The sequence below is a fragment of the Oryx dammah genome, unplaced genomic scaffold (genome assembly GCF_014754425.2).
Source record: "Oryx dammah isolate SB20612 unplaced genomic scaffold, SCBI_Odam_1.1 HiC_scaffold_1, whole genome shotgun sequence".
NCBI classification, from domain to species: Eukaryota; Metazoa; Chordata; class Mammalia; order Artiodactyla; family Bovidae; genus Oryx; species Oryx dammah.
Genome location: NW_024070185.1, coordinates 109,075,478 through 109,101,517, shown reverse-complemented (window position 1 = coordinate 109,101,517; position 26,040 = coordinate 109,075,478). Strand labels below are relative to the sequence as shown.

At 57.7% G+C, this 26,040-nt stretch overlaps 1 protein-coding gene across 1 annotated transcript; it reads left to right on the top strand.

The window, feature by feature from the left end:
* Positions 1-1,013: 1,013 nt before the first annotated feature.
* COLEC11 (collectin subfamily member 11) lies at positions 1,014-26,040 on the top strand. The gene is made up of 7 exons (XM_040241337.1): positions 1,014-1,103; positions 4,240-4,382; positions 11,829-11,900; positions 17,741-17,812; positions 20,397-20,450; positions 24,998-25,093; positions 25,279-26,040. The coding sequence occupies exons 2-7, from the start codon at positions 4,265-4,267 to the stop codon at positions 25,668-25,670; spliced, it is 804 nt and encodes a 267-aa protein (XP_040097271.1). The 5' UTR covers positions 1,014-1,103; positions 4,240-4,264; the 3' UTR covers positions 25,671-26,040.

Here is a 26,040-nt window from a genome sequence, read left to right as displayed (position 1 = left end):
GAGCTCTCTCTTCCGTGGTGAGTCCGCTGTGGTAGCTTGTGTTTTCCAGGAAGTGGTCTGTTTCCATCCGAGTCGTCGGGCTGACTTACACTGTCAGGCGATCTGAATAAACAGTCCATTCTTCCTCATGCACTTGGGGGGGGGTGTGTGGCATCTGTGCGTCCCTACTTCTGTAATTTGTGGTACCTTCTCTTGTCAGTCTTAATAAATGTTCATCTTTGAACCTAGCTTTTTATGATCCTAATTTGCCAACTGTCTTCTTAAATGACACCTCCACCCCCCACACCCAACTTCCAGCCACACGGAAGCCGGATCCATCCAGTCATGGATCTGGCTTGTGTTGCCTTAAAGTGAAATTCCAGTGAGTGGAGGGCTTTTGCGGTCTTGTCATGGGTTAGGGTTTCCCAGATGGCAGTAGTGGTAAGGAACCCCGCCTGCCAATGCAGGGGACATAAGAGACGAGGGTTCGATCTCTGGGTCGGGAAGATCCCCTGGAGGAGGGCGTGGAAACCCACTCCAGTATTCTTGCCTGGAGAATCCCCATGGACAGAGGAGCCTGGCAGGGTACAGTCCATAGAGTTGTAGAGTCAGACACAATGGAAGCGACTTAGCACACACACGCACAGATTAGGTCTCGGCAAGCAGCAGGTGAGTACTTCATGGTTTTGGAGTGAAACCCACGTGGGAAAAAGAATACAGTATGTCAGCCTGTATTTATTCCTGTCTGTGTGCTATCAGGCGATAACTGTCACTCTCTACTCTGCTGCATTCCCACGATACGCATGCTGCTTTATTCAAAAGAAAGAAAGAGGAACAGGCGAGATGAATGAAGGGACTGATGTGAAGTTTGGGGGGAAGAGTGAGGGGCCCTGAGACCCCGACGTCTCGCACGTCCCCGAGTTCCCACACTCCCTCCTCCGCCTGAGGCTTTGCAAACAGGAAGCCGTTTGCAGATAAGGCTGCAGCCCCAGCCTGAGTCGAGTCGCTGGCCGGCCGACAGCCAGGCCACTCGCCCTACGTGCGGGTCTGAGCGCAGACAGCCCGGGGCCCAGGGTCCCCGTGGCCGCAGTCAGGACGCCCCCTCTGCCTGGTGTGCGCCTCAGGTAGGGACTCTGCCAGCCCCTCTGCAGCCTCGGAGCAGGACATGAGAGATGCTGGGGCCACGAGGCGTGGCTGCTGGGGGCACCGGGGGTACTGGGTGCGGGGCGGAGCAGTCTGCTCCAGGTTGGCCCATCGCAGGGACCAAGGCCGGGTTCATGGTGGAGACTGCCTGGAGCTGACCAAGGAGAAGCACTTAGTGTACCAGTTACTAGGAGACCGAGGCAAGCCCCGCCAAGCTGCCTCCAGGCGGGGAGAAGCAGCTTTTCCTGAGTCCCAGCCGGGTCCGTGCCCCGCAGGAGGGGTGCCCAGGGGAACTGCTCCTCTGCTTTCAGCTCAGTTCAGTTGCTCAGGTGTGTCCGGCTCTTTGCGGCCCCATGAACCGCAGCACGCCAGGCCTCCCTGTCCGTCACCACCTCCCGGAGTTCACCCAAACTCATGTCCACCCAGCAGCTCCGGGTGGGACTCAGTGATGGGGGTCCAGAGGGGCTGCAGAAGGCAACTGTCGGGGCAAATCGGGTCCCCTTGTGTCCGGTCCTTTTATGATCGGGGAGGGTCGTCCCGCCTCCAGCACTGGGCTGCACAGCGTCGCAGGGGCAGCCCCCCCAGCCGCCTGCCTGCGGGCTGAAGCTGCGCTGCAGTCCTGCAGCTGAAAGCAGACGTCTGGGAGCCGCCAAGTGTGTGTAGCTGGGTTTTCGGTTTGATGGGAAACGTGTTGCCCCAGGTGTGAGCAGAGCAGCACCCCAAACTTTCACAGCTCCCCAATTTTATTTACAGTTTCGAACAACCTATATGCCAAATAAGAGAGCACACAGATAATTCTTGTAAAGTTGGGGAGGGAAATATGGAAAAGGCTTCTTCTTCCTTTGAGGGTCTTGGTAAGAAGGAAAGATGGGTGCCTTTGGGGTGACGCTGGCCGTGCTGTGGCTGCAGGGGAGGCCTAGTGTCACCGTGGGAATGACACAGCGAGTGGGGTGGGGTACCTGCCCCCGAGACCCGCGGCACTTCCAAGGAATGCACTGCTCTGCAGGCACCCGAGGTGCCCATAAGGTGCTGGGCCCGCTGTGGGCATTTAATGAGAACGGACAATTGCATGTTTGGCGTGCAGGAAGCCGCATGTTTTTTCATTGCCTGTTTCATTCTTACCAGGTATTGCTACTAAAAGTTCCAAATTGAATTTCCTTTTCCCTCCGCAAAGCTGCCTCCTTCACGGAGAAGACGGTCCCAGTCTCGCGGGCTCTGGCCTCCCGGGTCCTGGCTGGGAGATAAGGGTGTTGTTGTTGAAGAGGCGCCAGGAGGAACTGCAGCTTCCTGGTTTATAAAACAAAATTCCTCTTCTAAGAGGGCAGGAAGGAGCCTGAAGGCTGGGAAACAGGCTCCACCAGGGTCTGCCCACCCCAACTTCTGCTGGCAGGACCTGCTGGGTGGGTGGGCACAGACACATGAGTGGGCAGAGGGCCAGGGGATGAGGGAAGGGCTGAGGGGGCTGTCCGCCACTCAGGGTCCTCCTCCCGCGGCTCCCCGTTCTCGAGACCAAGTCGGAGCAGTTGTTGCTGTTCAGTCGCTCAGTCGTGTCCGGCTCTTTGCGACCCCATGAACCACAGCACGCCAGGCCTCCCTGTCCATCACCAATTCCCGGAGTTTACTCAAACTCATGTCCATTGAGTCGGTGATGCCATCCAACCATCTCATCCTGTCGTCCCCTTCTCCTCCCACCTTCAATCTTTCCCAGCATCAGGATCTTTCCCAGTGAGTCATTTCTTAGCATCAGGTGGCCAAAGTATTGGAGTTTCACCTTCAGCATCAGTCCTTCTGATGAATATTCAGGACTGATTTCCTTTAGGATGGACTGGTTGGATCTCCTTGCAGTCCAAGGGACTCTCAAGAGTCTTCTCCAACACCACAGTTCAAAATCATCAATTCTTTGGCACTCAGCCTTTTTTATGGTCCAACTCTCATATACATGACTACTGGAAAAACCATAGCTTTGATTATATGGACTTTTGTTGGTAAAGTAATGTCTCTGCTTTTTAATACGATATTTAGATTGGTCAGAGCTTTTCTTCCAAGGAGCAAGCGTGTTTTAAGTGTCAGAGCAATAGGTCTTGCTAAACACCCTGGTAGTCTCCTGACGCAGTTGTTTCTAGCTAGAGAGGATATTCTCATGTACACTTTTGATTAAAACAATCTGAACATGGTCTGCATCCCACAAACACCAATAAGACAGTGTCCATCGATCTGAGCACAAGCAATCTGCCACTAGAGTGGTGGTTCCCTCTCTTCCCGCCCCAGCCCTCCTGCTGAGATGCCTTCTCATCGATGTAAGGAGATAACAGAGGCCACAGAGGCCTGTAGCAGCGTATGTGCGTGCATCCTGGAGCACAAATGCCAACCAAGGGCTTTCCTGGTGGCTCAGCAGTAGAATCCACCTGCAATGCAGGATAAAGAGGTTCCTTCCCTGGGTCAGGAAGATCCCCTTGAGGAGGAAATGGCAACCCACTCCAGTATTCTTGCCTGGAGAATCCCATGGACAGAGGAGCCTGGTGGGCTACAATCCATGGGGTCACAAAGAGTCGGACACAACTGAGCAACTTAACAAGCAAAACAAACTTGAGTAAAGCAGGTAAGACCGCGCAATGTGAACCAGGACGCCATGGCTGAGAGCCGGGAGCACTAGCCCTGCGCTGTCCAGGAATCCGCTGAGCTGACTTCAGGGCAGGGGGAGCGGGCGGGCTCACAGGTGTGGGGACGTGCCCCTCTGCAGGAGATGGGGCTGGGACAGGCACCAGAGACTGGGGTCAGGACACCGTCGTGTGAAGGGGCAGCTCTCCAGCGTTTGGTTTTTGACGCTGAACGCACCTTTGTGTGTATTGAACCTCAGTTATAAAGAACCAGAAGACAAGAATCTGGAGTAACACCTCCCAGGATAGTCATCATTGTCACCGCTGGGCAAAGGGGACATCTGGGTGGAGGTTTCAGTTGGCACCCGAGTGAGAAAGAGACAGAGGCAGAGAGAGAGGGAAAGAGAGAGGGACGTCCCAGAACGAGGGGAGCGGCCCCAGGCAGGCGGCCTGTGCACCGTCACTCACTGTTGGGCTTTCGGAATTCCGGTCACTGTTTATTCCTCCCCCCTCCCTCCAGGAGTCAGCATCCTGCCAGCCTCACCATGAAGCGGGCTCTGGCTCTGGTGGGCCTGGCCTTCCTCTGTGTGCTCCGGGCTGGGGCTGCTCAGCAGACGGTGGACGATGCCTGCTCCGTGCAGATCCTCGTTCCCGGCCTCAAAGGTAGGGTCCCCAGGCCTCCCCGGCAGCGCCACCCATGTGGCCGCCAGCGGGCAGGCGGGTAACCTGGGAAATGCAACCAGGAGGGGGTTCTCAAGAATGCTTTACACAGAGACCAATTGTTGTAGGAAGAGTTAGCAATTTAAACGGTCCCTTCTGAATCCCAGTAAAATGTACAAATGCACAGAAGTTGGAAGAAAAGCTGGAAGGAGACCCACCGCCGTATCAGCAGCCGTGCTTCTGAGCACAGAGCCCAGGAGGGCGCGGCCCGCCTGTCTACAGCTCAGCCTCGTCCACAGATTAAATACAAAACGGGGCCAGCATCTAGAGTCAGGTGTCTGGGTTTACAAGCGCCTCTCGAGGGCACTTCTGAGAAGACGCTGCTTCCATCTGCTTCGGGACCATTTCTGCCTCATCCAGATGCGGTGTCTCTGACCTGCGTGCTCCACAGGCCCCGCAGGGCTTTCTCCCCCACCAGCAGCTGCCCCAGGGACCGGTCACTTCCTTCAGCAGTGGTCTCACCACCTAGCACCGCGCTGCGGGCAGTGATGAGCCACTGAACTGCCAGAAGGCCGGTCACAGAGAGCTGACCGGCTGTCCCCCCCACCCCTCCCACACGCACAGGCTGGGCGGGTGCAGTGAGCAACACGATGCGAGCTCTTCTGCAGAGGGCGTGTGTCGGCGAATCTGCCGGGACCCTGCTCGCCAAGGCTCACCTGCCAGCAGGCGATCGGACGGGCTCCAAGCGGCGGTGTGGGACGTCTGGGGCTGTGGGCGACACGCTGTCACTCAGCGTGAGGTCTGGATCCCGGGTCTCAGGGGCAGCCTCGTCTCATGCTAAGTCTGTCAACATCAAATCGGCAATGCCAGTGGAGAAACTTCCTAGTATGTTTACGAAAGCCCTTGGAAATCTGGGCAGCTGGTTCTTTCTTAGATATCCAGCTTTGCTAAGGGATAACTGGCAAACAGAAGCTGCAGCAGCTATTCGGGGCGAGCTTTGTGATGCTGGATTCTGCAGGCTCCTTGTGAACCAGCCGCAGAGTCATGCTGACGGACCTGCCCGCACCTCGCCTGGTTACTCTCTGCTGCGTGTTCTGAGTCAGAACTGCGGGGCCGCGTGAGAGCCTTCTGGGCTGAGAAGGTGCTGACCGGAAGCGAGGAAGGAATCAGTGTTCTGCGATTTACAGGGGCTGGGGGGGTGGGGGGGTCAGGGGCCAGCGGGGGAAGGTTGGAGGAGAGACCCTCAGGTCCACGTGCATGCATGCCCCCTGCAGAGCGAGGCTCCGCATCATGGCCGGGCCCCCCCCAGACGTGGGCCCCTGCATCAGGGGAGGGGGGAGCAGAAGGGGCCGGGAGACCCCATCTCTGACCTCGCAGGTGCTCTGGGACGCTCCCCGGCTGCAGAGAGCAGGAGGCCCCAGGAGCGGAGAGAGGCCCTTTTGACCCCAGGCCCTTCCATGAGGCTCAGGGTCGTGGGGGGGGTGGGCTGGGACTTCTCCAGCGCTTGGTGTGTAGAGCATCAGCGTCACACCCAGCTTCAGGGCACAGAGGACGCCCTCCGCCCCCTGCCCTTTCCAAGTGGCTTCCCCACCACCAGGTGCTCCAGCCACACAGGGAGCCAGGGAAGGGACGAGGGCTCCGCCGGCCACACCTGCCGGGAATGTGCCCACAAGAGCCTGTGAAAGGTCTGATGACCGCACGCGTGTCAGGAACGGCCTTGGCCAGCAGGGATGGAAGTAAAAACACAATACAGGTCCTGCTCTTAAGGTGAAAGAGGAGGTGCGTGGCCTCCACTTGTCCATTAGACAAACGCCGGGCCAGGCTCAGCCCACGAGGACGAGCCGGTGCCCGTCTCCTTAGAGAAGGAGCCTGGAGGCACAGGGGGTCTTAAACGCTGCCGCCTCCGCCGTCCCATGCAGACGCCTCCTCCACCAAGTTACAGGGGCTTCAGGTCCTTCTCAGCATGATTCCAGGCAGCCTTCCCCTGACTAGCACTGTGCTCAAGGTGAGGTCCGTTTGCAGACCCAAAAATAGCAGGCTCTCTTTGCATTCAGAGAGAGTAAGAGCCCTTTCCATTATGGCTGGAACAATGGGGTTGCAAGGAGGAGAACACTAGTGTGTATTAGCAAGACTGCCACTCAGAGATTTTAAAAGGGCATCGTTATTCTGAAGGTTTTATCCAATTGGTTGGTTCAGTTCAGTTCAGTCGCTCAGTCGTTTCCGACTCTGCGACCCCATGGACTGCAGCATGCCAGGCCTCCCTGTCCATCACCAGCTCCCGGAGTTTACCCAAACTCATCTCCATTGAATCAGTGATGCCATCCAACCACCTCATCCTCTGTCGTCCCCTTCTCCTGCCTTCAATCTTTCCCAGCATCAGGGTCTTTTCCAATGAGTCATCTCTTCACATCAGGTGGCCAAAGTATTGGAGTTTCAGCTTCAACATCAGTCCTTCCAGTGAACACCCAGGAGTGATCTCCTTTAGGATGGACTGGTTGGATCTCTTTGCAGTCCAAGGGACTCTCAAGAGTCTTCTCCAACACCGCAGTTCTAAAGCAGCAATTCTTCTGCACTCAGCTTTCTTTATAGTCCAACTCACATCCAGACATGACCACTGGAAAAAAATTGATTGGAGGAAGGTTGATAAAACCAGTTAGGTGACTCACACACGCACTTGGGAATTTCGCTCTTCTGAAATGTTGCTCCGGGCCGGTACTCTCTTCTCCTGCGGTGTCCCGGCCCCTTCCTGCCGTTGCTGGGGCACCTCTGCCCTGAGCTTGGCCTGGGGAGGTCTGCCCGCAGACTCGGCATTTGCAGTAGGTGTGGTGAGAGCCGAGCCGCTGTGGTCCTCTCTCGGCGGCTGTGGACTCAGCCTGGCGATGCGCGTCCCAACCGGCGTGCCTTCCCGCTCCGGTGGAGAGTCTCCCCGAGTGCGGTCTAGGCGGGGGAGCTCGCGCACGGCGAGGTGCGAAGGCGCGGGGCGAGCCTTAAGCAAGGACATGTGGTCTTCTCTTCCGCGAGGCCGGAGGACCTAGGCACACGGCCGCGGGAAATGAGCGACAGCGGAGCGTCAGCCTCTGCTGGTCGAGACGCTACGAATACCCGTCACTCAGAGCCTGATGCAGCAAATCGGCCCCAGATCAGCGCCCGACAGAGACCCAGCTGTGGGGACAGGCTCCTGCGCTCCCGGGCGTGTGCGCGTTGCCGGATGCGTGTCACGTGTGTGCGCGGGAGGGGTCAGGAAGACAGTCCCCAGCGAGCGCCCCCGAGCCCCGCAGGAGCGCAGGCTCTGTGCCCCCAGACAGCAGACACCATGAATTCAAGCCCTGCCGAACACCAACAGGGCTTGGAAACCGCCTGTGTTCCTGTAAGCGCGTCTAGGGCACCACGTCTGCAAGGAGGAGGTCAAGGTCAGGGTCACAGGACAGGTAGCCAGGAGCTTTCCTGCCGCTGAGTCTCGGGGTCTGGGCTGGGGAGGGGGGTGAGTCTCCAGCAACCCCCAGCACGCCGTGTGCACACAAGTCATCCCCTCTTCGTCAGAGATGAGGGAGCCAGGCAAGACAGTCTAAATGGCCCAGGATGAGGAGGCCCGCGGACTCCAGGTTCTGGACGCCCCACGGCAGGACCTCGAGGAAGCCTGGGGCCTCCATCCAGCGCAGGGGGAGGCTTGACAGGCCTGGAGCCAGAGTCACGGGTCAAAGACACAGAGCCTCGGGAGAAGGGTGAGGAGGGGGTTTCTGCCTAGACTCCGGAGGAGAGAAACCCCTCGGAGGAGGGAGGTGGGAAGGGGGTTCAGGATGGGGGGGGTTGGGGAACACGTGTGTACCCGGGGCTGAGTCACATCGATGTATGGCAGAGAGCACTGTGGTATTGTAAAGTAATTACCCTACAGTTAAATTAATTAGAAAACAAGAACGCAGCCCCACGGATCCCGCTCCTCAGGAAGCCTTAACTGTGTTGGGTGACGTCTTATTCCTGTTCCTGTCCCAGCAAGGAGCGTCTGGGGACACGAGGTGACGTTCGGGGCTCTTCAGGCTCTTGCTGATCCTTACTCCCAAGCCCTGCTTATCCTTGGAGACGGGCCCGTGGAAGTGGGTGGACGCAGGGCAGGAGGCGGTGTGATAGCACCTGGTCCTGACGGCTTTCTCTCCCCGAGGAGGGGCTTGGCCGCCTGTCCTCTCCCTGGGGCTTGGCGGTCCCGGGAGGCGTGGCCTGTCTCTGGCCAGTCTTCATCCGTGAAGTGGACACGGTTCCCGCGTCACGTGGGGCGGCGTGGGGTGGGGGGCGAGGTGGTGATGTTATGGAGATGAGTGAAGCAGTGTGTGAGCTCTTGGAGTCCATCTTAACCGAGGAAAGAAAACCTGGTGGGTTTGCTGGTGCTACTTTTCTAGGATTGTTGAGGGCCCTGTGAGGTCCGGGCTCCCCAGGTGCTCTCAGAAACGCGGACACACACTCCTCACTGCCCTCCCGTGATGCGGCGGGTGCCCTGGTGGGCGCTTCCCTCCCGCAGCCTGGCGCGGCGTCAGGTCCCAGCGCCAGCTGCTCCGGGCTCCCTGCCCGCCGGCCCAGACCCCCGGCTCGCCGCTCCTCACCCGCGCAGGTGGTCCTCTCCCCGACTCCCACCTGGGTGCATCCGCCTGCTTCAGCAGGCCTCCGTCAGAAGCCGCGTCATCGGGGAGGCCCCTTCTGATCTCTGTCTAAATTACAGCCTTTTGTTGAAAACCTGCCTCATTTTATTCTCGTAGCCCATGTCGCTATCGGGGATTCTATGTCTGTCTAATTCCCATTCATGTGCACTCAGGCTTTAAAAATTCCTTTTGCTTGTGTTGCTTGCAGAGTTTTCTCTTTACTCCGGACATCCCGTGTGTCACTCTAGCACATCTGAGTTGTTTCCCCCATTTTCTTCTGCTGCTGCTCCGGGGGCGCTCGCATCACACCCTTCATGACTTTCCCCAGAGCTGCAAAATCACAGCTATGAAGGCTCAAACGTCTGTTCCCCTTTTCTGGAATTCCTGTGTGGTGGGTGTGGCGATTTGTGGGTTTTTTCTTCAACTCCCTACTCGATAACTTCAAAACCGAAACAAAACCTTTCAGCCCTTCATCCAAGTCCTTCTATCTAATCTTTTGTTTCATAAACTAGCCTTGTCGTTGGCTGTTCTGTTGCTCAGCCTGTCTATGTGTGTGTTAAGCCGCTTCAGTCGTGTCCGACTCTTCGCGACCCCCATGGACTGTCGCCCTCCAGGCTCCTCCGTCCATGGGATTTTCCAGGCAAGAGTACTGGAGTGGGTCGCCATGCCCTCCTCCAGGGCACCTTCCCGACCCGGGGATGGAACCCACGTCTTCCGCATTGGCAGGCAGGTTCTCTTTTACCTGGGAAGCCCTGTCTATAGCGTAACGGGTTTCGGAAAGTCATTTGATGCAGAAGATCCCTACTTGGTCCTTCTTCACTGCCACTTGCTCCTGTTCCCTCTCATCTTTGCAGGGATCCTCTGGGTCTCATTTCAGAGCAGGTTCTGGCTGCCCCGAGTCCTGCCTCCTGGGTCGTTCCTTCTCTATCACGATGCCGGTGGTCCTGCAGTGTCTGCCAGTTCCTGGCGGTAACAGATGAGTCTGTTAGCTGGTGCTTCATGCCAGACTATCAGTGCTTCTCCCAGTGCCATTGCTGCCATGGTTTCCTTCCTTTTTAAAGAGAGAAAGAAAGTGAAGTCGCTCAGTCATGTCCGACTCTTTGCGACCCCATGGACTGTGGCCTACCAGGCTCCTCCGTCCATGGGATTTTCCAGGCAAGAGTACTGGAGTGGGGTACCATTCCTTTTTAAAAGATAAGGAAAAATCCCAAGAACTACCCTGCAATTCAAGGGCCCGTGTGCGTGCTGCACGTGTCGGTCACCCTGAGTAGTGGCCCCCGGAGCCGCCAGGGCGGTGACATGGCCCCCCGCCTTCCAGGTCTCCTCGGCGCTCACTTTGCTCGTCTCTTCATGCTTCGGGCCAGATGATTGGTTTGGGGAATGTCACTGGGGAGTCGGTAATCTCAGAGGAGCGGGCCACCCAGTGAAGGTGCACAGGGGCCGTTCACGCAGGACGGAAGTGCACTCGGACTTGTGCACACCGGGGAGGGCGCGTCAGCCACAGCCACTCCTGGGAGCAGGGGCAGCGGGAGGCTATGTGAGGCGTGATGACTGTGGTGAGGACAGGCTCCCCATCTCCAGAGAAGGGAGACCCACCTTGCGGGGGGCGAGCGGGTGAAGCACAGCCTCCTGGAGGGTCCCATGATGATCAGATGAAACCCCTCCAGGTGGAAGCAGCGTGTGAGAAAGACCTGGGCTCTGCACACAGGCTTGTGGGGCTTAGAGGCGGGATGTTATTTTTAGGGACATTTGGCTGTCGGTGGTTTTGAATCTCCAGCCAAGGGAGGTGTCCTAACGGGCTCTGTGTTTTAGGAAGGTCGTTCTGGAGCGGAGACCGGGGCGGGCGGGGGAGGCCTGGGTGTTCTGTCAGGACTCACTCCCTCGCTCCCACCACACCCTGACCTGCTCCGGCACGGTTCTCTCCGACCTGTCCCCTGTCCCGAGCTGCGTGAGGACAGGCTCATGGTCCACGCGGCCCCAGAGCTGCAGAGACACGGCTGAGTGTGGGGGCCCCAGAGGGAGACCAGGGGAGCTGGCTGGCCTGTGCACAGTCGGTAGATACTCACTGGCTCAGCCACGATCCAGTCTTCGGCTCAGATGGTAGAGTCTGCCTGCAGGGCGGGAGACCAGGTTTGACCCTGGATCGGGAAGATCCCCTGAAGAAGGAAATGGCAACCCACTCCAGTATTCTTGCCTGGAGAATCCCATGGATGGAGGAGCCTGGTCAGCTACAGTCCGTGGAGTTGCAAAGAGTCAGACACGACTGAGCGACTTCTCTGTCTCTTTGTGACCCCATGGACTATAGCTCGATAGCCTTGGTGAGGGGGATGGAAAACCAGAAATGACTCAGGGCCTGGGGCTTGGCATCTGGGTGAGTCGATGTCTCAACGGCAGGAAAGTCCACAGAAGAGACTACTTCTGGGGGAAACCCTGGGGTCGATTTGGGACGTGCCAAGTATGTGGTACCCGGGAGACTCAACAGATAGCCCATTTCCCCATTCCAGTTTTGAACAAAATAAATGAAACAGAGCCCAGTGACAAGACTGGGTGCCAGCCCTGAGGGTTGTCTGGAGAGGGGCCGGTGCATTGCTGCACGGAGCGGGTGGGCGAGGACGCAGAGTCCTGAGAGCAGACCGGGGAGGGAGACCAGCTGGGACGGGGTCGGAGAAGGGGGTGAAACCCCTGGGGGCTGAGCAGGAGGGAGGTCAGGGCCCCGGCTGGAAAAACAGATGTGGAGCAGCTTTCTCTGGTTGCCCCCTCTGTACAGGCCAGGGCCCAGCGCTTGGCGTGAGGTCCTAATGGCCTGTGGCTTCTTCCGCAGGGGATGCTGGTGAGAAGGGGGACAAAGGCGCCCCAGGACGGCCCGGAAGAGTCGGCCCCACGGGAGAGAAAGGTACCTGCCACCCCTGGGCCCCGGGGGTGCTGCTGGGGGAGAAGAGGGTGGGGGGTGTGAGTGAGCAGGTGCCCAGAGCGCTCTGTAAACAGTGCTCCCGGGTCCTGCCTGCCTGGCGCCAAGAAACAAAGAGCCTCCTGGGAGGCACACATCGAGGGTGTGGCGCTCAGCTCTGGCTGGCCCTCACATGCCCAGTGATCGTTACACGCAATTATGAGGGTGTGCAAACAGTGATGGAAGCAGTTTATCAGTGTGCAGGGGAGAGAGGACACAGATTTGGGTGGGCCATGGGGGGGCCGCTCTGTGGCCTCCCGTTTATGGCTGATGGACCCTAGTCATTTTGGGGGGGTTCTGAAACCTGGGAACGGAAGTAACTTTGAACCTGTTCCCTCATTAGTAAAACGGTGCCGTGCAGCCTTCCTCCTGGGCTGGAGCTGAGGTTCACAGGGAAGCAGCTACACAGTGCACGGCGATGTCACCCAGTGTCCCCTTTAGGGTCTCACTTACTGCTGCTGCTTTAAAATTTGCAAAGTCCTTAAAAGCGGTGTGCCGAGTGCTCTGTCAACGCTGGGACTCTGGCCTGGGGGACCACGCCCTGAGATGCTCTGGCCTGTCCCCAGCCAAGCTCTCAGCACTGGTGTCAGGAGGAGGTGCAGCCACACGGGAAAGGCCATTACGTTTGTCAGCCCATGCCCTGTTTGCTCACTCTTTCGAGGTGTGATTTGCCCACCGTCTCCCTTTGGGATGTGCCATCCGTGACGTTGGCCTGTGAAACCCTGGTCCCACCAAGACCTAGAACGTTTCTGTCAGCACCACACCTCCATCAAGCCCAGGAGCTGGTTTTTATTTATTCTCCCTTTGCTTGGAACAAAGTAATTCAAAAATAAACCAACTGTGCTCCTGGCTCAAAGTTCAGAACATACATTCATTCCCAGGGACTAGCCGCCTTCCTTCCCCAGCAGCCACTCTCCCCTCTGACCAGCTGTCAGGGTCTTCATCCTCGAAGAGCTATTTTGGAATGGCCAACTGAGCTCTGTTCTTCCCTGCTTCTGAAGGACCAGTTGCAAAATGTACGTACTGTCGTGCGTTTTGTTCTTTCTGCTTGTCCATGTACTTGGAGATCCGTCCGCAGGAGGACACGCGGGTTTGCTCGCTCCCTCCTGACGACCCGGTGTCCGTGCTTTAGCGGACTGGTCTCCTGTTACTGCAGGTTTGCAGTTTCCTGGAGCCTTGCTGCACTGAGTCATCTTTAAATGTCATTCTTAATGTGCATGAGTGGAGCTTGAAGATAAATTCCAGGCATGTAATTGTAGATTGAAATGCTGGTGTCTTTGAAATATGAGTGGATATGGCTTTTCAAAAGGGTCAGATCTGTTCACCCTTTCTTTCTTATTGAAGCAAAAGGAGGCCATCCGCCATCACCCTCACTGCCTCAGAGAGCTGCCAGCCTGGCAGCAGTGAGAGGCTACATCAGTGTGCTTTTTAAAAAGACATATTTACTTCTCTGGCCACGTCAGGCCTTCGCTGGGACGCGCGGGAGCTCTCGTTGCAGTGCGCGGACTCTCTAGTTTCGGCCCGCAGACTTAGTCACCCTGAGGCATGTGAGATCCTAGTTGTCCGGCCAGGAACTTTTTTGTTAGTTGCTGAGAAAGTGTGAGGGATTCCCTGCAGATGTCCAGAATGTCCCATGGGCATCCAGTCTCCCTGGTTTTGCACCGTTTTCCCTGTGGGACCCCTTCCTTCCCTTCTCCGATGGCTCCCGACTGGAGTCTTCCCATCACATCAAGGACCCGGCCCTTGGAAGGCCCTCAGTCAGTTGTCTGGGAAACATCTGGAAGGAATGCGTCTGAAATCTGTGGGTGGCTTGTCTGAGGGCCTGGGTGACTGTGCGGAGACCCACCCCTCCCCAGGTTCTGGCGGGGGGCGGGGGTGGTCTGTGGCCCAGGCATCTGGCCATGCTGGGCTGGGTTCTCCCTGCTGCCCGCCGGGCAGATGCCCCCCAACCAGGAGGACCAGTTGGGCTTATGCAGCTTCAGCTTTGGTTTGGGGGGCAGCCGAGGTGGGTAAGACTGGCAGCCGGTGCCAGGGGGTAGGGTTGGTGGGACCGCGGCACCATGCCCCTGGTGTCCTTCTGAGCCCAGCTTCCACGAAGTGCGGGGGCTGCTGCAGGCGGGGGCCTCCCGCTTTGGCTGGCATGCCATGTGTTGGTGAGGGGGCGCCCTCTGGTCACACACGGAGCAGCCCCCTTGCTGGGAACTCAAAGCAGCTGCAGCAGAAAGTGCCTGCAAGCTGCTGGCTGGCTTTTCTGGAAGAACAAAGATGGCCCTTGCGCACGGCAGGTCCCCTGCGCCCCGCCCACCACTGTCGGGGTCCTTCATTGGAATGCGAGTCCTGCCCGCACTCTGCAGGAGCTGCGCTTGCTGACACCACCTGCTAAACGCGTGTCATCTCAAGCCCCCAGACACGCAGCTAAGAGGCCGCCCCCAAGCGCAGGAGCTGGGGCCCCTCCTGGCCCGGGAGGGTGGAGGGTGATCCCGACCCTGATGGGCTTTCTGGGTGCTGGAACGCGTGCGTCATCCCTGTTAAAAATCGCTGAGGAAGCGAGCTGCCAAGAGCTCTTTCTGCCCTGTCTCCTCTTCAAAGGACCGTGTGAGATCTTCATTAAAATTAATGAGAATCGCCAGCCCACTGCAAGCCCCGTCCCCCATGCGTGTCCAGAGGACAATGTGCGCAGTGCCCGTCTCATTAGCAGAGGGGATGGGTTTCGTGGGAGCCGCCACCGCCGGCTCTGGAGGCGTGGAGGGACAGGGTCTGAGTGTGTCCAGTATGTTCCCAGGGTGGGGAAGTTTGCTTTTTGTCCTAAAGGACTCGAGAGGAGGCAGGATGAAGGCAGTGGGCTCTTGTTGCGACCAGTCCCCGCCCGGTTGGCAGTCACTCGGCTTTTCTGCTGCTTCTGGTTGACTGTGGGTTGCCCTCAAGCAGAGAGCATGTGGATATGTCAGTGGACCCAGTGGTTCTTGCCTCTTTCTTCTCCAGAAAACCCCACAGAGAGAATATTCCTTGAGGAGCGGCAGCCCACACCCCAAAGGTCTCGCGTGCTCAGGGTCACACTGCAGGACCTGCTGGGCTCCTGCTCCCAGGTTCCAGCCCAAGTGCAGCGAGGCCGACAGGGTTGCAGGGTGTGTTTATGTCTGCATGTCTGAATGTGTTGTTCATGCGCGGGTGCACGTCTATGTGATTGTCGACGTGTGTACGCATGTGTGTGCATGTCTGTATCGTGTACACATGTGCACAGGCATGTATACGTGCACATTGGCGTGAATGCACGGGCATGTGTATGTGCGTGTGTTAGTATACATGTGCGTGCACACATGTAACAGGCACACACATGTATTGTGTGTAATATAGATATGTGTGTGTGTGTGTACACGTGTGTGTGCACGAGTTGCCCCGTACCAACACTGCCCGCAGCAGCACCCACAGGTGGTGTGTGGGAACCGTGTAGGGCGGGGTGCTGGTCGTGCTGGCGAGGGCGACCACTCACTTGGGGCCTAGCTTCCCCTAGGGCCTGCCTTCTGCACAGAGGCCCTCTTGTGAGGCCACCAGGCTGGGAGCGGGTGGCCTGCTCCCAACTGTGAGGCCTTGGAGTCACTCCACGATGTGTTAAAATGTAGGTTCTGGTGTGTGAGCTGGTGGGCCCAAGGCTCTGTGTGTCTGTGTGGGTCCAGGTGGGGTCTAATGACACGGGGAGTTCAGCCAGGGCCAGGGCCCAAGTTCTGAGCACCCCACACACGGCTCCTCATGGGCAGGTGGGCAGCGCCATGTGCCCAGCGTCTCAGACCACAAGGAGGCCGTTATTATCACATTGTTTGGAGAGAGTCGACTTTGAGGGCCCAGATGCAGGGCTGGCTGACCCCCAGCCTTGGCTTGCACAGGCGGCCTCCTGCACCTCCAGCCTTCTCACGCCCCCAAAGCCTCAGGGGTCCCCAAGCCTGGTTCTGGGACAGGATGCAGACCAGCATCTGCACACCTGGGAGCCTGTGGGGACGCCCCTCCCAGACCTGTGGAGGCCCCCCCGGGGTGGGTCCAGCCGTCTGTGCTGACAAGCCCACGGGGCCCTCTCCCTGGGTCTGCAGACCCGCAGCGCCTTCGCTCCCCTTGGCCTGGGGCTCCAGGCCCGCCTGCATCCCCTGCCCCAGGAGCCGCCAGTGTCTGACTGTATCTGTACCTGGATTCTCAGAGCTCCCTGCAGCAGGGACCACGTCGCACACTCCTCCAATTAGTGGTGAAGTTCGGCTGTGCAATTCACAGATGGGCTGAACGCCAGGGGCTCTGCAATCATCCTCAGGTTATGACTTATTTACAACAGCAGGATGCGTGCTAGCCCCTGACTGCGTCCTTCAGCAGATGAACCGAATCATTACTTGATCGACTGCTAAGCTGGGAGGTTTTGTGTGTGGCGGGGAGGGGGAGGCGGGGGAGAAAGCACTTCACCAGATTGTTCCTGATGGAGGCGCTTCCCCTCCAGGCCCTCCTGCCAGCCTCCCACCCTCTCCTGTCTGCTTGGGGTGGCAGGGGCTGTCTCGGGGGAGCAGAGGGGTAGACAGGTGTTGTTCTGAGCACCCTGCTGCGGGGGTTTCAGGGAGAAGTGAACCTCAGGTTGTCCTCACCTTTTCTAGGTGGAATCTTCTTGGCAAACAGCAGACTCCGGGTGACAGGCCCACGCTCACACCCGACCTACCCCAATGTGACCCAGGCTCCTCTGCGGTGGTGGGTCTTCTGAGTGAGGCGGCACGTTCCCCAGGCAGGAGGTCGCTCCCCGGGCTCCAGCGCCCCGCCCCCCTGCAGTGGACCCTCCTGCTGGGAACCATCGCCCACCCCGCACTGTGGGCGCAAGGCCCTTGACTCTGTGTGTCTGCCCTCCCGTCCGCAGCTGTGGTTGGGCGGGTGGTCTCCGAGACCTCCAGCTGCTCTGGGCGTGGGTCTTCATGGGGCTGCCGGTGGAGTCCAAGTTTAATCTAATTTAGCAGATCTGCACGTCCCCTAAGGAGGCCATGGCAACTGTCCCAGCGGACCCTGCTGGACAATGAGGAAAGAGTGTGAAAACCAGCTGAACCACCCCAAGAGACCCCCATGCCTCTCCTGTTACGGCGCTCGTTACCGAGGTTAGAGCCGCCTCCTCCAGCAGACACCGAGCTCTGTCTCTCTTGTGTCCCCAGCGTCACGCAGGGCACATGGTGTCTGGGGCAGGAGCTCGCCTCGTGGCTGGACCAGGGACCTAAACCCGGGAACCTGGTCTATGCAATGAACCACTCCTGTGATAAACAGGAGCGCGTCCGTGCACGCGCTCTGCCCCAGACCTCTCCTCCTTGTGAGGATCTGAGCCGGCCCTGGTAGACTAGGGGCGTGTTGGATGGGTGGCCCTGGGTGGCGTGTTTCCGCCTCCACTGTGGGTCAGCCCTCAGCCTGTGCTCTGTCCTGTGACCTTGACCTGCTCTGAGCTGGGGCAACGTCACAAAGGTAGGACTTGCCTGCTGGCTGGAGTGCTCGGTCTGAGGATTGGTTGAGTGGAGGACATCAGGGTGTGCGCGGAGGCCTCCGCTGTTCCGTAGTGTGCAAGACTGAGGGGAGGGAAATACTCAGCAGGGGACATGAGGAACCTTCCAGGGCCAGTTGACTCCATGACCTTGGAGAGATTAAGAACAGCTACGTGTCCGGCCTCCTCGTGTGTGTGCGTGGCTGTGTGTGCGTGCATGTGTGTTCCGGCAGATGGCGTGCCTACGCATTACCTGTACGCGTTACCCGTGCCTTGGCCGACCGTGATCTTATTGTTTCTGCAGGAGACGTGGGCGACAAAGGACAGAAAGGCGGCGTGGGGCGCCACGGGAAGATCGGCCCCATTGGCTCCAAAGGTATTTCGCTCGCATCTCTGGCCCACGTTCCCTCACAGGCTCACCCGTGGGCGCTCGGAGAGCAGCTGGCGGGCGTGTCTATTGTGTGTGCTTTACACGCGATCAGCTCTCGCCCTGGTTTTGGGAGCGATCAGACTTGACTGGGTGCCACCAGGCAGGGGTGCCCCCACCCTGCAGGGCCTCCTGACTGTCCCCCGAGCCTGGGCAGCTCGTTCCCAGCACGAGGGCCCCACTGCAGGGGCGGGCCGCTGGAGCCTGGGGAGCGACCTCCTGCCTGGGGAACCCGCCGCCGCACTCAGAAGACCCACCACCGCAGAGGAGCCTGGGCCACACTGGGGTAGGTTGGGTGTGAGTGCGGGCCGGTCACCCCGAGTCTGCTGTTTGCCAAGAGTCCAGCTAGGAAAGGTGAGGCCCAAGCTGCCCGGGCTCGGGGGACAGTCAGGAGGCCCGTCTGAGCAACAGAAGAACGGTGTTCTGGACACACTGTGTGTCCACCTCCAGCTCGGTGGCTCAGACTTCCTGAGACTGGGGGGCGGTTCCCCACGAGCACAGGGGAAGCAGCATCAGTGCCCACCTCATCCCCTTTGACCTGCACGACCTTGGAGGGGGGGGCTTAGAAGACAAGGCCCAGGGCAGTCAAGGCGTGGCTCGGCCTCGTGCTCTGCCCCCTCCACCCTCCGTCAGCGAATGATTTCTGAGCCCCTGGCTTATCTGCATCTCTGCTGGGCCCCGGGGCTCGTGATGAGGCAGGCAGACCCCGGTCTCGTGGAGGCCCCCACAGGTCTTGTCACAGGTGTTGGCGCCAGGAGACCGAGGCTGGGGGACCTGGAAGGCTGCGGGGGCTCTGCCCAGTGGGCACACCCTCCACACAGTCCTGGCCAAGGAGCCCTTCCTGCCAGGGCCGGGCTGGGCCAGGGCAGGTCCCTGTGGCCCCCATCAGGAGAGACCACCTAGACCCACTTGTGACTCAAAGCCCCAGGTGGGGTGATGGGGCACAGTCCCCGGGCCCACGCTGGGGACAGGGACTGTCCCTAAAGCGCCTCTGCCCCTAGCAAGTCTGCAGGGAGCCCCTGCCCCGGGGATTCGTCACGGAGCACACAGACATGTGTGATACAGAGGAGGATACGGCTGCTTCCAGAAAACTTTAAAAAGTGCTGGTAAAACATTTGTAACATAAAATTCATCGCTTTCAGCGTCCAATTCAGCGCCACTAAGTTCCACTGGTGTGTCGTGTGACCACCGCCGCTATTTATGTATTTCCAAAGTAATTCTGTTACTCCAAAGAGAAACTCTGTCCTGAGGTGGTAACTCCCCTCTCCCCTCCAGCCCCAGCAACCTCTCATCTGCGTTCTGTCTGTGAACTTGCCCATCTAGGTATTTCACATACATGGAGTCACGCACTCTTTGTGCTTTTGTGTCTTATTTCACTAGTATGATGCTTCCGAGTTTCATCTCCACTGAATCAGGCGTCAGGACCTCCTCCCTTCATAGGCTGAACAATATTCTGTTGCATGGATGGACCACATTGTACTTGCCCCTTCATCTGCTGGGGCTCGCTGGAGGGGTTTCTGCCTTTCAGCCATTGTGCAAAAGGCAGTGGGTGTTGCTTACGAGTAGGGGTGTACATGCTTGTAACATACAGCACGTGCTCTGGGTAAATGTTAAGAGTCTCACGGGGGACAGCTTGCCCTGGGGGTACTCAGTGTGCTTAACTTACCTGAGCTTCCATGTCTCTGAGGCTACCATGCTGGGCCCTTGCCAGGTTGAACCCCGAGTCATTCTCAAGCTCCTGATGCTGATAAAACAAGGCATCACTAGGGTGGAGCCTGCTGAGCTCGCTCCATCTCCATTAGACAGAACATGGGTCTCCAAGGATATGCACTTCACTGTCTCTTCACTGCCCCCAGGTCAGCGGAGATGCTTAGGTTCTCTCAGGGGGAAGAAAGATTACGCTTTAGGGACATCCCTGTGATTTAAAAATAAATATCCATCGTCTAATTTCAAAGCAGCTAGAAGCTCTGTCTCTGTGGCTTTCTCTGACCCCCTTGTTTCATAAGTTGGGAGAGAGGGAGGGTCAGAGTGGCTGAGTGGCATGTCCTGTCCACGGAAGGCTGGCGCCCAGGTGTCCATGGTGACACCTCGCTGCCTCCCAGAGAGGGTCGGGGAGGACCAGTCTCATCTTGACTCCGTTCGGCTGGGTAACCCGTGAGGTCCATCCATCTCTGAGGTCACATGTTCTACCTGGGTTCTCTTGCTGTGGTGAGGGACTCAGATAGGACTGGCACTGAGCCTAAGATTTCCTGAGATGATTGATGTCCTAGGAAACATGCTGGCTTTCCAGGCTCGACGTGATGCTTGTCTGGTAACCTCTAAGTCCAATGCTGTGTGTGTGTTCTCGCTCATGTAACCAGAGCCTGGAGAAGTGATGATTGACAGACTGCCTCCCTACAGTTCACTGCGGGAGGAGGGACCGGGAGGAACCCCAGGGCACTGCCCGTGGAAGAATGAACGCTGTCACGTGGACAGTCTGATGGAACATGCCCCAGCTCTGCTTGGTGACTCTGGCCTTGCTTCTCTTTTGCAGGTGAAAAAGGAGATTCTGGTGACATAGGACCCCCTGGCCCTAACGGAGAGCCAGGTATGGCATAAAAGGTCCAAGGATTTCTCAAACGTGTGATAAAACTGCACTTTTAAAACGTATAAATCATGACAGCGTGCTGCAAGGGACGGGAAGCCAGCACGCGTACCTGCCCTCCCCTCCCCGGGAGTCGCTGCCTCTGTCACTTCCCTGTTCGGTTTCCTCCCGCCTGAACGTGTCCGTGTCCTGCTTAGGGCCGTGGTCTGCCTGCCGCCTGCATGTGGTCCCAGCTCCTCATTCGGCTGAGACACAGGGGCCCTAAAGACCCCTAAAGGCGTCCTTTCCTGACGCGTCTCTGGGGAGCCCACTTGCTCTGAGCTCCCGGCTTCTCTGAAAAGCACGTCTGCACCTTCTGGTTCTGCGCTTTCTGGAGTCCTTCCCGCAGACTCCCCAGGGGGCCCCAGCCCAGCTCGTCCCTGCCGGCCACGCCTCCCGGGGGCCGCGGAGGCCCGGCTGCGGGCAGACCTGCCCTGTCCGTGTCCTGTGGCCCCCACTGCCCCTCCCCCCGGAGGAGCCCCCCTGCTCCCCCGCTTCCTTCTCCACGCGGAGCCGCCGGCCCCCACCCCCTCTCTGGCCGGCCCACCGCCCAGCTCGCGCCTCCAGCGTGCCCGCCAGGCCCACGTTGTCCCCAGACAGCCTCCCCGCCGCCGGCCTGTCCCTGCGGTCACCGGCTTCGGCTGTCCTGTTTCCCGCCCCTGCCACGCCCTCCCTCGGCTCGCGCGGCCGCTCCCACCCGTTGCTGAGACCCCTCCTGGCGGGTCTGCACCTGCGGGTCCTTGCCTGTCCCTCCCGGGTGACACAGGAGACCCCTCGCAGACTCTGGAGGAGGGGGGACGCGGTGTCCGCGGCCGGGGGGCGGCCCCTGTGCGCGCCGAGGGGCCCGTCGGGCGGACAGCGGGCCCGGCTCTCCAGCTCGGCCCTCGGAGACCTTGGAGACACGTCTCGGAGGCAGTTCCCTCAGAGCGAACCCACCCAGGCGCGGCGGCGCCAGGTGCCCCGCGAGGGGGGCGCCCTGTGGGTGGTGGGGGTGTTCGGGCTCTCGGTGATAAAGGGTGCTGGGAGTCGGGATGACGGGCCACACACCGAAGCTGACGATCAGACTGCGAAGGTGGGCTGAGCGCTCAGGGCCGGGGTCCTCAGGAAAGAGAAGCCCTGCGGCCGGGCGGAGCCGCTGTGGGCGGGGCCGCGGGGAGGAGGGCGGGGCCGCTGTGGGCGGGGCTGCGGGTGGGCGGAGCCGCGGGCTCAGTTCAGTTCAGTTCAGTCGCTCAGTCGTGTCCGACTCTTTGTGACCCCATGAACCGCAGCACGCCAGGCCTCCCTGTCCATCACCATCTCCCGGAGTTCACTCAGACTCATGTCCATCGAGTCCGTGATGCCATCCAGCCATCTCATCTTGGGTTGTCCCCTTCTCCTGCTCCCAATCCCTCCCAGCATCAGAGTCTTTTCCGATGAGTCATCTCTTCTCATGAGGTGGCCAAAGTACTGGAGCTTCAGCTTTACCATCATTCCTTCCAAAGAAATCCCAGGGTTGATCTCCTTCAGAATGGACTGGCTGGATCTCCTTGCAGTCCAAGGGACTCTCAAGAGTCTTCTCTAACATCACAGTTCAAAAGCATCAATTCTTCGGCACTCAGCCTTCTTCACAGTCCAACTCTCACATCCATACATGACCACAGGAAAAACCATAGCCTTGACTAGGCGGACCTTAGTCGGCAAACTAATGTCTCTGCTTTTGAATATACTATCTAGATTGGTCATAACTTTTCTTCCAAGGAGTAAGCGTCTTTTAATTTCATGGCTGCAATCACCATCTGAAGTGATTTTGGAGCCCCCCAAAATAAAGTCTGACACTGTTTCTACTGTTTCCCCATCTATTTCCCATGAAGTGATGGGACCAGATGCCATGATCTTCGTTTTCTGAATGTTGAGCTTTAAGCCAACTTTTTCACTCTCCTCTTTCACTTTCATCAGGAGGCTTTTTAGCTCCTCTTCACTTTCTGCCATAAGGGTGGTGTCATCTGCATATCTGAGGTTATTGAGATTTCTCCCAGCAATCTTGATTCCAGCTTGTGTTTCTTCCCGTCCAGCGTTTCTCATGATGTACTCTGCATATAAGTTAAATAAGCAGGGTGACAATATACAGCCTTGACGTACTCCTTTTCCTATTTGGAACCAGTCTGTTGGTCCATGTCCAGTTCTAACTGTTGCTTCCTGACCTGCATACAGATTTCTCAAGAGGCAGGTTAGGTGGTCTGGTATTCCCATCTCTTTCAGAATTTTCCACAGTTTATTGTGATCCACATAGTCAAAGGCTTTGGCATAGTCAATAAAGCAGAAATAGATGTTTTTTCTGGAACTCTCTTGCTTTTTCGATGATCCAGCAGATGTTGGCAATTTGATCTCTGGTTCCTCTGCCTTTTCTAAAACCAGCTTGAACATCAGGAAGTTCATGGTTCACGTATTGCTGAAGCCTGGCTTGGAGAATTTTGAGCATTACTTAGTAAAGTATGTGAGATGAGTGCAATTGTGCAGTAGTTTGAGCATTCTTTGGCATTACCTTTCTTTGGGATTGGAATGAAAAGGGACATTTTCTAGTCCTGTGGCCACTGCTGAGTTTTCCACTTTTGCTGGCATATTGAGTGCAGCACTTTCACAGCATCATCTTTCAGGGTTTGAAACAGCTCAACTGGAATTCCATTACCTCCACTACCTTTGTTCGTAGTGATGCTTTCTAAGGCCCACTTGACTTCACATTCCAAGATGTCTGGCTCTAGATTAGTGATCACATCATCATGATTATCTGGGTCGTGAAGATCTTTTTTGTACAGTTCTTCCGTGTATTCTTGCCACCTCTTCTTAATATCTTCTGCTTCTGTTAGGTCCAGACCATTTCTGTCCTTTATGGAGCCCATCTTTGCATGAAATGTTCCCTTGGTATCTCTAATTTTCTTGAAGAGATCTCTAGTCTTTCCCATTCTGTTGTTTTCCTCTATTTCTTTGCATTGATCGCTGAAGAAGGCTTTCTTATCTCTCCTTGCTATTCTTCGGAACTCTGCATTCAGATGCTTATATCTTTCCTTTTCTCCTTTGCTTTTCGCCTCTCTTCTTTTCACAGCTATTTGTAAGGCCTCCCCAGACAACCATTTTGCTTTTTTGCATTTCTTTTCCATGGGGATGGTCTTGATCGCTGTCTCCTGTACAGTGTCACGAACCTCATTCCATAGTTCATCAGGCACTCTATCTATCAGATCTAGACCCTTAAATCTGTTTCTCACTTCCACTGTATAATCATAAGGGATTTGATTTAGGTCATACCTGAATGGTCTAGCGGTTTTCCCTACTTTCTTCCATTTAAGTCTGAATTTGGCAATAAGGAGTTCATGATCTGAGCCACAGTCAGCTCCCGGTCTTGTTTTTGTTGACTGTATAGAGCCTCTCCATCTTTGGCTGCAAAGAATATAATCAGTCTGATTTTGGTGTTGACTATCTGGTGATGTCCATGTGTAGAGTCTTCTCTTGTGTTGTTGGAAGAGGGTGTTTGCTATGACCAGTGCATTTTCTTGGCAAAACTCTATTAGTCTTTGCCCTGCTTCATTCCGCAGCGGGTGGGAGGTCGGAACTTCGGTGGGTGGGCGGATGGTGGGCAGAGCCTCGAGTGGGTGGGGAGAGCCGCTGGAGGGCCGGAGGGCCGAGCCGCGGGTGGGCGGGGCTGCGGGTGGGTGGGCGGAGCCGAGTCTCAGGTGGGCCGAGCCACTGGTGGGTGGGCCGAGTCGCGGGGGAGCCGTGGGTGGGCCTAGCCTCTGGTGGGTGGGCCAAGTCGCGGGAGGGCGGAGCCGTGGGTGGGCCTAGCCTCTGGTGGGTGGGCCAAGTCGCGGGAGGGCGGAGCCGTGGGTGGGCCTAGCCTCTGGTGGGTGTGCCGAGTCGTGGGAAGGCGGAGCCGTGGGTGGGCCTAGCCGCTGGTGGGTGGGCCGCGTCGCGGGCAGGTGGGCGGAGCCGGCAGCCCTTTCTGATCTGGAGCGGATGCTGGAGCCAGGTGTGTGTCCACGTGCAACTCGCCCAGGACGCTGTGACAGCCAAGTGACATTTCGAGAAGTCTCCTTACCCCGTGGAGCTCCTCAGGGCACGAAGGTTAGGTCCTCTCGAGAGTCCGGGAGGAGACACCTAAACTGAAGCGTGGTGGGCCACGCATGTGTGACCAAACATCGCCTAAGGGCTCCAGCTCCACCACGCTTCCCAAACGTCTCGTCTTCTCTCCCCCGCCCCCTAAACACGGTCCAGACATCCTCCCGCGGTGACGGTCACGACCGCCACTCTCGCCCACCCCGTGTCACTTCTGCACCCCACTGATTCCTTCTCACGATGACCAGAGCAAGACTGAGAAACTCAGGCCTGACCCGGGCGCCCCTGTTGCTGCCCTCCCACCGCTCCTCGCCTTTAGGGTCAAGCCTCGCTCGAAGCTTGGACGGCCTGCGTGTCTGCTACATCACGTCGGTGCTTTGGGGAGGGGGCTCATCTCCTAACATGCTGGCCGTGGTCTCCATCCTCAGGCATCCCGTGCGAGTGCAGCCAGCTGAGGAAGGCCATCGGGGAGATGGACAACCAGGTCACCCAGCTCACAGCCGAGCTGAAGTTCATAAAGAACGGTACGTGCTTCCGGGCACCTTCCTGCTCCTGGGCCTCCCCCAGCCCTGCCCCGGGAACTGCTGGCTGCGGGGGTGGTTTCCGTGGGCCCGGCCGGGACTCCGTGTCTGTGCACGCTGCACGGTGCGCCGGGTCGGTGCTCCATTCGGGGACCGCCGGCGCTCATCCTGCAGCCCTGTCGTCGCAGCCGTTGCTGGGGTGCGCGAGACAGAGCAGAAGATGTACCTGCTGGTGAAGGAGGAGAAGCGCTACCTGGACGCGCAGCTGGCCTGCCAGGGCCGGGGCGGCACGCTGAGCATGCCCAAGGACGAGGCCGCCAACGCGCTGCTGGCTGCCTACATCACGCAGGCTGGCCTGGCCCGCGTCTTCATCGGCATCAACGACCTGGAGAGGGAAGGCGTGTTCGTCTACGCGGACCGCTCGCCCATGCAGACCTTCAGCAAGTGGCGCAGCGGGGAACCCAACAACGCCTACGACGAGGAGGACTGCGTGGAGCTGGTGGCCTCAGGGGGTTGGAACGACGTGGCCTGTCACCTCACCATGCACTTTCTCTGCGAGTTCGACAAGGAGCACATGTAAGGGGCCCTGCCCCGCGGCCCCTGCATCTCCAGGGTCTGAAAGGAAAAACAGTGTTTCTGGGTATTATTCCTAAGAACTTAAAGTTTTACAACTTGTAGCCAAAATGTTTGTTATGTAATTATTACTCAGAATTGCTTTTGGCTTTGTCCAGAGTATAAAATGACTTCTTTAATTATTACAACAGTTAAGTACAGACAATGGTAGTGAGGTCATAAAGGACTATATATGGAAAAACATCCTCTTACCTTTGATCAATGCTTCTGTAAATTATATTAAAATACAAGTTCCTTTTATTAATCAAGTAGAGACAGCTTTGCTTTGCTGCAAACCCAGATTTCAAGAACAAGAAAAATAAAGGCTCTGAATCTGA

Coding starts and splice junctions, on each gene's coding strand:
- COLEC11 (XM_040241337.1), top strand. CDS start 4,265: ATGAAGCGGGCTCTGGCTCTGGTGGGCCTGGCCTTCCTCTGTGTGCTC. Junction 4,383..11,828: donor CCTCGTTCCCGGCCTCAAAG/GTAGGGTCCCCA, acceptor CTTCTTCCGCAG/GGGATGCTGGTGAGAAGGGG. Junction 25,094..25,278: donor GCTGAAGTTCATAAAGAACG/GTACGTGCTTCC, acceptor CTGTCGTCGCAG/CCGTTGCTGGGGTGCGCGAG.